General features: G+C 39.2%; 1 protein-coding gene across 1 annotated transcript; it reads left to right on the plus strand.

Annotated features, from left to right (window-relative positions):
- The first annotated feature begins 1567 nt into the window (after positions 1-1567).
- LOC147419115 (uncharacterized) lies at positions 1568-2532 on the plus strand. The gene has a single exon (XM_086505650.1). The coding sequence runs from the start codon at positions 1651-1653 to the stop codon at positions 2425-2427; it is 777 nt and encodes a 258-aa protein (XP_086361776.1). The 5' UTR covers positions 1568-1650; the 3' UTR covers positions 2428-2532.
- The last annotated feature ends 8327 nt before the right edge of the window (positions 2533-10859 follow it).

Consider the following 10859-nt stretch of genomic DNA (forward strand, 5'->3'; position numbering starts at 1 on the left):
CGCACTTAATGGCGTGAATATAGTATAAAGACAAAAATGTTACATTTCCACGAGGTTGAGCTTGTTTCAATGGAGGGGGTTAATATGTTTGAGAAAAATATATCCGATTGTTTCTTGTTCTTAATATCTTGTTGGCCCCTTGTGTCACTAACCCACATTTAGGACAACAATGACCATTTTGACAAATGATTTGGCTAGAAGACAAATGAAACTAGAGGCCTTGATCCTTTCAAGGGTCTTAATTGCCATGCCTCATCACTGTCTTTCACGAGGAGTCTACTAGTGAGGACCTATAGTTGAGATTAGGCATTAAAAAAATATCGACAGCTATCTCACATTTAGAAGAAGATTGGTGAACCAAAGGTGAAAGTCTATTTAATCATCGAGTGTCATTTGGAGATGTGGAGTGCCATCGACCTCACCATCTCACACAGTCCCCAGATCATGTTCTAGATCACCACACCCCTTTTATCCCTAGTTCACCACCCTCGCATTGCACGAGGTTGAACTCGAGACCTCATGGTCTCCACAGGAAGGCCTTATTGCCACAATATCATATGTCACATGGCCATGTGGGCATGGCAACTATGCACTACCCTAGTTTACGCCATAGTTTACTTTGTGATTCATGATAGTTTACTCCTAGCTTGTCGATCCTTAGTTTACACCTAGCTTACTAAGCGATGCGACGACAGAGATCATGTCTGGACCGCATTTTGGGCACTAAATCCCCCATTGAGGGACCCAATGTGAGGCCCCCATCACACTAGGCCGCCTACTCAATTGGGGTTTGTTGGATGCGTACATGTGCTTGAGTCATGCTAGGTTCTGACTCATAAGATGGCCCTTTGATTCAGCCAATAGAGGGAGGCCAATTGGTCGTCTTGCACAATAAATGTCAGAGTTCAAGACGTGTCCCGTACGCTCGAACGCTGCTTTTTGAAGGCCATCACTTTGGAAAGCTGGCCGGCTTGTGAGGCCAGCCATCTAGCAAAGCCTTGAGTCCCAAAACACCGGTTTTTGTGTACGAATGAGGGGGTGCCATATCAGCTTGACCACGCTTTGCATGCCCCCGTGTGAAAAGGCCTGAGATAATGACATGGTGATTTTAGAGGTTGCAAAGCACGGGAAAGGAGTGCCTCAGCTTAACCTTGGCCAGTTGAAAATCAAGATTAGCCGGTTGCAAATGATGGTTGCGGGGGGGGGGGGGGGGGGGGGGGGAGAAAAACTAACGAAAATCCTTCAAATTTGGAAATTTCTACTAGTATTTCCGGTTTGCATATGCCCAAGTAGGAAACCAGGCCGCTTAGGAAAAAAGACTTTCTAGAACAGTGTTGCAAAGCAAAGGGAAATTTTATGTCGAGAAAAGAATACCTTGGGGCCAATTGCAGTGGTTGATATTTCTTTGTCTGAGCTGATGGAACTTTAGAGTTTTGACGGTGGGACAAATGAGGGTTGACGGTGATGGGAAAGCACGATGTTGGGAAACACTTTATGCACACGGGATAAGATGGCGCACTCACCCATTCATCATCAAATTTCTTAAATATCCATCAGAGTGGTCCTTCTTGTTCATTGCATTTCTCCACTTGCTGCTCTGTGTTTCTGTGTGTGTGTGTGTGAGAGAGAGAGAGCGAGAGAGATTGTACCATGGATAGCTTTCTTTCCAAAGCCTCTTCCTTTCTGAGCTCTGAAGCTGATGATCAAGGGGCACCACCCCCCTCCAAAGATGGAGCACATCGCAAACCCACGAGCTCCGGAGGCTATGGCGATCTACTCGCAGATGCCCAATCAATGATGAAGGGCATGCAAAAACCTAGTGATGAAGAGAGCACTGACAAACCCCCAAGCTCCAAGGACAAGTATGGGGACCTCTTCGCCAGCGCACAAACATTTATGGGATCAGCAAAGCCACCGACTAAGCCGGCCAAGGGTGATGATGATGATGGCATATCCATGGATGAAGGCAAAGCTCACAAATCCTCAGGCTCTGGTGGGTTGGGGAGCATTTTGGCCGGAGCACAGGGCTCCATGAAGCCAAGCGGCGGTGCATCGATCGACAAAGACGAAGATGACCAGAAAAAAACTGCAAAATCTGGGTATGGTGATGTTCTTGCTAGCGCACAAGTGTTGATGGAGGCAGCTAAAGTGAGAGGGGAGGCAGACATGGGTGAGGTCGCCGGTGCGGCATCGAACCTTGTGGGTGCAGCATCAGAGTATGGGAACCTTGAAAAGAGGGGCTATGGCGAGTATGCAAACAAAGCGCAGGCATATCTTCATGATTATCAAGCCTCCCATGGCAAGCCTAGCAGTGAAGGCCCTGCCCATAAGTCCCCTTCCCAAAATGAGGGTTTTGAAGAAAACTATAAACCTTCAACCAAAGCCCCACTCAAACCAACTCGTGAGGACGATGATGAGAGAGAATAACCAACAACTTTATGCCATACATAGGCTACACCGTCTATACCTTCATTTTTAACAGTCTTCATATGTACCAAGCTTTTAAGTTTATCCACCCTATTGTCTTGATAATCCCAGAACGTGTGTGTGTGTGTGTGTGTGTGTGTGTGTGTGTGTGTGTGTGAGTGAGAGAGAGAGAGAGATGGTCAAGACTTTTTGCTTCAAATGAAATAATGGTCTAACCTCTCTTTGACCCAATTATAATAAGGTAGTATTATTGAGGATAGCTTAGTGGGTAAGGTGTTAAGTGTCAATAATATAGCTTCGCTAAGTCTATCTTGATTGATGATGTTAATGAATTCCAAAGGAAGTGTCATGTGCATGAGTGACGTCCTCATCTAGTAAGTCACAAACTTCTATATAGAGCATGCTCTTGGATTTACTCATCTAGTAAGTCACAAACTTATATACAGCAACTTGCTCTTGGGCATACTCATCTAGTAAATTAATTAACACCTACATAGTAGCTAGCTCCTTGGCATCTTCATATGGTAGTTTGTCAATTCCTATAAAGCAAAGGGGTAGTTCCTTTGGTAATTATTCACTTACTATGGATCAAATAATTCTTTAATAGCTCCTAATTTCATTTTTAGCAAAAATTCAATAAGCATAGTTAAACAACGAACTATTGACGAATATCATAGTTATTCATCATGCAAGTTTTTTATTTGATATATTATTTTGCTAATGTAAATAAGTACGAGAACGACATAAAATCTCATAATTGTAGAAAAAGCTATACATAAAAGTGAAGGAAAACATGTTATCTCACACACACAAACATTGATTTGCAAATGTCACAATTGTACACCCTCTCTTAAAAGAGTAAAAGATATTATACGATGATGAATATTATCGTAAATTTTTTGAATAGTCATAGCATATTTTTCCAAAGAATATGAATGATAAAATCCTAAACACAAATTAAATCATAACATATACGAAGAAAAGATCCCCGTGCATATATAATTTGGATACACTACAAGTCCACATTATGTTGATTATTCAAAAGTCTCCTTAAATTTTCAAAATATGACCATAGGCTTGGACAACAAGAGTCAAGGTATAAGTTTATTACATCAAAACACCTACATCTTGTATATTATGCCATAAAGTGGAAGGCCAAAATACGATGGGGTGCATTAAAAACCTATATCTCTTCAAAGTTTTCAACAATCTTAGTTGATCTTCTCTTTTGGTAGAAAATACAACATTTGGGTAAGAGTTCCCAATGAGTCAAACTTGTCAAACCATATTTGTTGAGAGTATGCTTGTATATTTAGAAATTATAAATATATAGTATTAACATTTAATTAAGTAAAAGTAAGTAAATTTAAGCCAATTACAGAGATAATTGAGATCTTCTCATAAAAATGTTTCAAATAAAATCAATGTAAATACATCAAATAAAAACATCCACATCATTCATATACATGAGTCCCAATGGCACCAATTATAGTTTAATGGCACTCAATTAATTCTAATTTCATCCAAATGCATTCAATTACATCGAATCACAGGATATACTTAGGCTATAATTACACTCAATTAATCCTTGTAGACTAACATATTATGCTTTATTGCACACAATTACAACTACTTAGGTTTTATTGTACCAAACCCGAATCAAGTAGATCCAACACCTTTTAGTTTGGCACCTCTAAACTTATGTCAGTTTTTTGTTGGTGAGACTCGTTTCCATAGAATGAAACTTGACTTCACACTTTGGATTTATATGAATGAAGTTATACGTACATCCAATCAAAATCAAGGTCATGTATCGTTTTTGTATCATTTGTTCTTGATCAACTTGTTACACTTCATTGCACCCAATTTAAATCATTTAAGACCAAAGTTCTCTATGTTGAACACAATTGAAATTTAATTGACATACTTAGATGCAATTTAATTCAAGTTGTTTCAATACCACTCATTTGATGCATCTAAACCTAGTTGTTAATTACTCAATTTGGGTCTAACAAAACTTTATTTGAAATGCTATTGTTTGGAAGCATTTGTATTCATTTGATTAAACTTAATTGCTTGAAAATGCACACAACTGAAGCCTCTTGAAAACTGCAATGGTTCAAATTCTCTTTAACTTGAATTCGAGTGATCTACTTGCATCCCATTATTGTGGCTTGCACTTCATCGAACTCAATTTCACTTAGATACATTTATCACATCTTGATTGAAAATAAATGTTGCTTGATTGTACTTAATGGGATTCTTTATTAGCTTAAATTCAAGTAATCTAGCTGGATCCAATTATTGTGGTTTGCACTTCAATGGATTGAATTACACTTAGCTACACTTATCACATCTTGATTGAAATTAGATATTTCTTGATTGTACTAAATGGAACTCTTTAACTTGAATTCACGTAATCTAGCTGATTCCAATTATTGTGGTTTTCCCTTCATTGGACTCAATTGCACTTAGGTACACTTATCACATCTTGATTGAAAATAGATGTTGCTTGATTGCACTTAATGGGACTTATTTGCATTGTAATGCCTTAGGTGAGATTTGTTGCACTCAATTACACTTTGTCTAATTTAAAAAAAAAAGTCATATTCTATTTTTCATTCATTTACAAATGGATCCTTGGAGAAATAAATAGGTAGACTAAGTGCAAAAAAAAAAAGAATTCTTTCATCTTGCAGGCACTCATAACCCACCAAGGAAATGACTTCATGACTATAAGGTTGCCTTAGAACAATAATGAAGTGTGGTTTATAAGTTCAATTGGGCAGAGCTGAGATTTGAATGTGTAGCATTTGAGGGCAAATTAGAACCAACTGAATCAAACTACGATTATAGTAATATTATAGAGTTTAAATTCAACTTAATCAAAATAAATTTGAGGCCAAATTAGAACCAACTGAATCAAACTACGATTATAGTAATATTATAGAGTTTAAATTCAACTTAATCAAAATAAATTGCATAAATTTACATCCATATAAGCACAATTATGTCCACATGAAATGCCACGGGTGTGATAGGGTCTGATTGAGCCGAGGTAGTTTTGTTAGGGTGTAATTAAGCCCCCTTTTTTGATAGAGGAAAATATGCTTTGATGGATATAGTTGAAGCCAATTCATGTTCATTTGAGCAACGTAATGTCTCTATACTTTCAAGTTGGTCGCAAGTCATCTCTCAAAGACTAATGAAGTGACTAATCAACACTCAAGATGTCAGGCCAAGGGACAAAAATCACATCCGGTCTAGGGGTGCCATATTTAGCAAGCTAAGAGCCCGGATATATGGCAAGGTTGGGTGGAGAGTTGCATGTGCAGTTACCCGATGTCTTAGATTGGTATGAGAGCTCAGGGGTCTAGCATGATGTATGCATGCATGTTCTCTCTCTCTCTCTCTCTCTCTCTCTCTCTCTCTCTCTCTCTCTCTCTCTCTCTCTGCCACCATGGCATGGGTAAACCCCCTTGTTAAGAGGTTCAAGATGGAAGAGATGAGCATGGAGCACCATGAAGGATCCCTTGGGAGGGAAAGGGGGCTATCGCCAACCTACACAAAAGACGACACTTATGGCACCAAAGAGGATGCTTGTGGCATGAGCAACGTTTTTCGTTTTAGCACCAGCTTCTCAAACCCTTTGTAGCAGTGCAAGCAACCTCTTCTTTCTCTCTCTTGCAATGTGCTCACAGAGCTGCCATGGTTGGGGCTTCTTCTTTTCTCACTTCTTCAAACGGTGGGCGCCCAAAGAGTTCCCTATGGCCACCCTAAGGGATTGCCCCATGCAAAGCAAGATCAGAGCAAGATGAAGGTGGCTATCCATAAGGAATGACATGCTAAGTTCAAAGAAATAATGGCACTAGGTGACGCAAAACTACACTAGTGATGTGGCCGACAGGGCAAGTCAAACTATGCCCTTCCTAAGGTTCGATTGTTATGGCATCATGCACGGTCTTGCAAGTTGGGTGGTATGCTACCACAAGAGGAAGCTACTCCAAAGACAATGTGCACTATGGATTTTTCCATCGATCGCGTAAGAAGCACAATGGCTATGAGCCGCACTTGAGAGGGGAAATATATCATGCAAAAGCAAGGCCTCATAGGTTGGTAAGTCGTCCAACTATAGTAAGACAAGTTAAGGCGGCAAAGATACTCATCGTGGCCCATTGAAAATTTTCTTTCATTGAGAATTGAACTCAAGATGGCAAAGGTACTCGGCATGGCCAACCACTTGTTACAGATTGAGAAGCTGACAGGAGTCTCTCTATTTTTGTTTCTGGATTTGCATTTTTGTTAGGACATGGTTCCAACGTTTGGAATATGCTAATGGCATACGAGTTTCCAATGTGTTTGTAAGTTATTACGTTCCAAGAGGGTGTATATGGTGCATACTACTTCAACACTTATCTCTTAGGTTTCTCTCCAAGTAGTTATATTCAAGTGCACATAGATATAGAGAGATACAAAGCTTCTTGGTTTACAAAGGCTCTGCAAACAAAGATAGAACTCTTGTGCACTCTAGTACTATTTGAAAACTTATCTCTTAGGTTTCTCTCCAAGTAGTTATATTCAAGTGCACATAAATATAGAGAGATACAAAGCTTCTTGGGTTACAAAGGCTTTGCAAACAAAGATAGAACTCTAGTGCACTCTAGTACTATTACAACACAACAAAATGACTAGAAATATCAATAGACTTATTAGCCAAAGAATTATCTTAAGATTTTGTAGCATAGGACTTTGTAAGATTGGTCCCTGTTTTCCCTCTTGAGAAGGAGTTTGATTCATCCTCATTGAGCTCAATTTCTAGCTCCTCTTGGCCAGATACATGAGTCCAGATTGTCAAATTTGAAAATGTGGAAGCCATGAACCAATGGGGGGGGAGAGAGAGAGAGAGAGAGAGAGAGAGAGAGAGAGAGAGAGAGAGAGACTGACTTCTAAACCAACCAACCTTGGCAATGAATTAGTATATCTTACAAGAGAGGCTAGGTGTGCTTATATACTCACCTTAGCAAGGTGCCCTACCTAGGATTTGAAAAATAAGTAGCATAAATACCTAAATCCAAAATAAATATTCGAATCATATTGGGCTATTTACTTGAGATGCTATAAAATTTAACACCCTCTCTGCAGCTCATAGTGGACATAAATGGTGAGACCTTGTTTCAAACATAAATAGTGTATTCAAGTCCTTGTCACAAGAATCTTTGGTAGATCCTATAATCAACATGTTCTGAAAGACCACTATGGTTGTTAGGATGTCTATCATCTCAATCCCTCCTGCTTTTGTCTCAACATTCATCACAACATAACCATGATGTCTACCATACCCACGGCTTTTGCTATAATGTCTACCATAACCATTGCTTTTGGGTTGTTCCTCTTCTTTCAACTTAGCCTAATGTGCAAGCTCCCTTTGTACGTGTTTTAGCTTGTCTATGGTCTTGCTTTCTTTTGGAGCATGAGATCTCGCCCTAAGTGTTGTAGGTGGGAATTCACTACACATGGCAGGGGATGAGGGTAAGGTACCTATAAATAATACCCATTACTTCATTTTGTGTGTTGGTCATCTTCGAGTCTAGATTTATTTTTTGTAATCGTTGAGCATTTTCTTTGACCATCATTTAGCTCTTTTATAGCTCTATCTTGTGCCAATTGTAACATTTTTTAGTATCTGAATATACATCAGCTGCAGTCTCTTGTCTTCATATTTCCATTTCAATCTCTTGTCTCGTACTTGAAGTTTGACCATCTGATCTGATCTGATTTGATTACCTCCATGTCTCTAGCTTGGAATAGCTGTTAAAAGTGACCAACTCATTCCAATGACTAATCATTTTATTTTAGCATGATCTTAGGCTTAATCCCTTGGGCCACTACTCGCCAACTTGGTTAGGATCCTAATTAGCATAGTTGATCTCTAAAAAATCCCTTAGGAGATTGAGTTAAGCCATTAGAAAGAGGATGGGGTCTAGGAAGGCCTCTTTCTTTTCCATGAGATTATAGAGGTGATTAACTTTTTGACAAATAGATGAATGTCATGTGTGCAAGAATGGTGGGTGTGTACGAGATGTGTAACAGTGGTCAAAAGATGCACTTTTCCCACAAAAAGAGGGTGGAAAAATTTATGATTTTCGACCTTCCATAACTCCTATATATGATCTCCGATTTGAGCGGAGATTATAGATCTGGAATGAACACGTCGAGCTCTTTCCATAGGTATGTTACATGATATACTTTTGCCTGCTAAATGTTAGATTTTATTTTGGGGGGAAATTTTGAATTCAAATAAACTAGCCATTTTGTTGTTTGTATTCGAAAGTTGTTCTTTGATTTTATTCTTAATACTAAAGGTTTGCCTACATTAAACTACCAAACAAAGAGGCCCTCCTAGACTCCATTCTTTTCCTAATGACTAGAATTTGCATTTAGGAGGTAATTTTAGTTGATTTAGGACCTTCAATCAATTTTCCTATGATCTCATATTCAAGCAGATAGTTGTGTGTACTTGGAGCATTGTACAAGATCTTTTTGTGGAACCCCTAACCTCTGCATTTAATCATCATTAATCCCACTAATCACCTTTTCCAATCTCAAAATAATTTTTTGTGTGACAACTGCAAAAGGAAGGTTACATTATCTATCTTTGGAAAGACCCATGTGAAGAGACTTGAGAGGTAGTGGTAATAATAGAGACTTTGGGAAGACCCATGTGAAGAGACTTGAAGGTAGCATTTATTAAGCTAGTAATAGAGCATTTAGCCTTCATGTCAAATCTTGTTACCACTTTTGGGTGGAGGGATACGATGGATCCAACATCTGGAGTCCAATGAAGGAGGTACGTGATTAAAATGTTGACCAATATTGCATTTCTCCTCAAGTAGCGATGGATCTAATCGGGTTACACCCTTTGCATGCTATCAAATGCAACAAGCCACATTATAAACAGTAACCAACATACCCACCCAACAAGCAGTTGAGTCCGTAGCACATTTTTGACCAAAGGCCTCCAAGGTCCTCAAGTTTCACCCCTTGTACCTTAGAGATCCTTCCCACAAGTAGGCCAAGAAGCCTCAAAGTAACCTTATGAAAACCAACCATAAGGAGAATCCATGCATTGTGTACAACAATGAGACACTTGAAGTAGTTGAGAGCTTTAAGTACCTTGGCGTTGAGGTTCAGGCCAATCACAAGTGGCATGATATGCAATGCATCGTTTGGAAGCCAAAAAGAGAGCATATTAGAAAGTTGAGAACATGTGTAATACAAGAAACATCAAGTGTTGGGATATCAAGAAGTACCTTTTTGACACATTAGTGACACAGGTTCTACTTTATGGAGTTGAAGTGTGGGGCATGAGAATCTCAAAGTCTACTTGGAAAGAGTTTGAGAATGTCTAAAAGCATTTTCTTACAAAATTTCTCCAAGTTAAGACATAAGCACCATATATTCTCCTACTACTTGAACCAAGATCTCTTGCAATTGAGGTTATGAACATGGAAAGGGTTGTGGAATACATGATAAAGATGCACCAAAACCCCTTCACATGAACTACCCACGATTGCATGGGAAGTAAGAAAAAGTTTTGAAAAGACACATAAAAAGGGATGCATTACACTTGCTACATGATGCCTCAATTGACACCCAAGTGAATGAAGATTTTCTACAACCCCTATGTATTATGGCTTGGGAGGTATCCGGTTGGTCAAGCTTAATACATTACACTACCCATATTGCCCCCAACTACAAAACCACGTTCTTTGCTGAAAACGGAAAATGTACTCACCCTTACATGCTTGAGCTTATCCCCTTGTCAGTAATGCGCACTATCGCAGCCGTTTGGCTTAGCTCCCACTCCCTTCGATGCGAGATAGGGAATTGGGGCAATGGAGATCAAATTGCGTGTACACATTATGCTCACTGCAAGTTCAAGAGTCTGAGTACCACACACTACTAGTTTTTGGTCACATCCAAACTTGCTTCCCTCACATTTTCAACCATGACTTAGACCTACACACTTTCCTTCCATCCACAATGTGGGATCTCCATTGCGACTCTCATCACTACAATTTTGGATCATTGGGAATCATCATTAGCCACACACATACTACATCATAGGTAACTTTGGTTCCATAGGCCATATTTGACCTTTGAAGACGATAATAAAATCTATTGATCTATCTCTAACATGCCGTAGAAGACGAATAGCAGATGTCTTCCATCACATAACGCTTTGCAATGATAGTAATACACATGGTTCTAGAATTTTGGGAAAATTTTCAAACTACCCCTCAAATTTCAAAAAATAAGAGCCTCTATAATACCCCTCTTTCTCTTATTTTTCTCAAAGGAGGAAAGCTACTCCAATCCAAGTTTATCTCACTGTGAGACCTTACCCTAATGCTCTCTCTCTCTCTATCTCT

This window comes from Adiantum capillus-veneris, chromosome 29 (genome assembly GCF_014529385.1).
Source record: "Adiantum capillus-veneris isolate H3 chromosome 29, ASM1452938v2, whole genome shotgun sequence".
Taxonomy (NCBI): Eukaryota; Viridiplantae; Streptophyta; class Polypodiopsida; order Polypodiales; family Pteridaceae; genus Adiantum; species Adiantum capillus-veneris.

Bases quoted from the DNA above. Each gene is read 5' to 3' on its own strand.
- LOC147419115 (XM_086505650.1), top strand. From the start codon at position 1,651: ATGGATAGCTTTCTTTCCAAAGCCTCTTCCTTTCTGAGCTCTGAAGCT.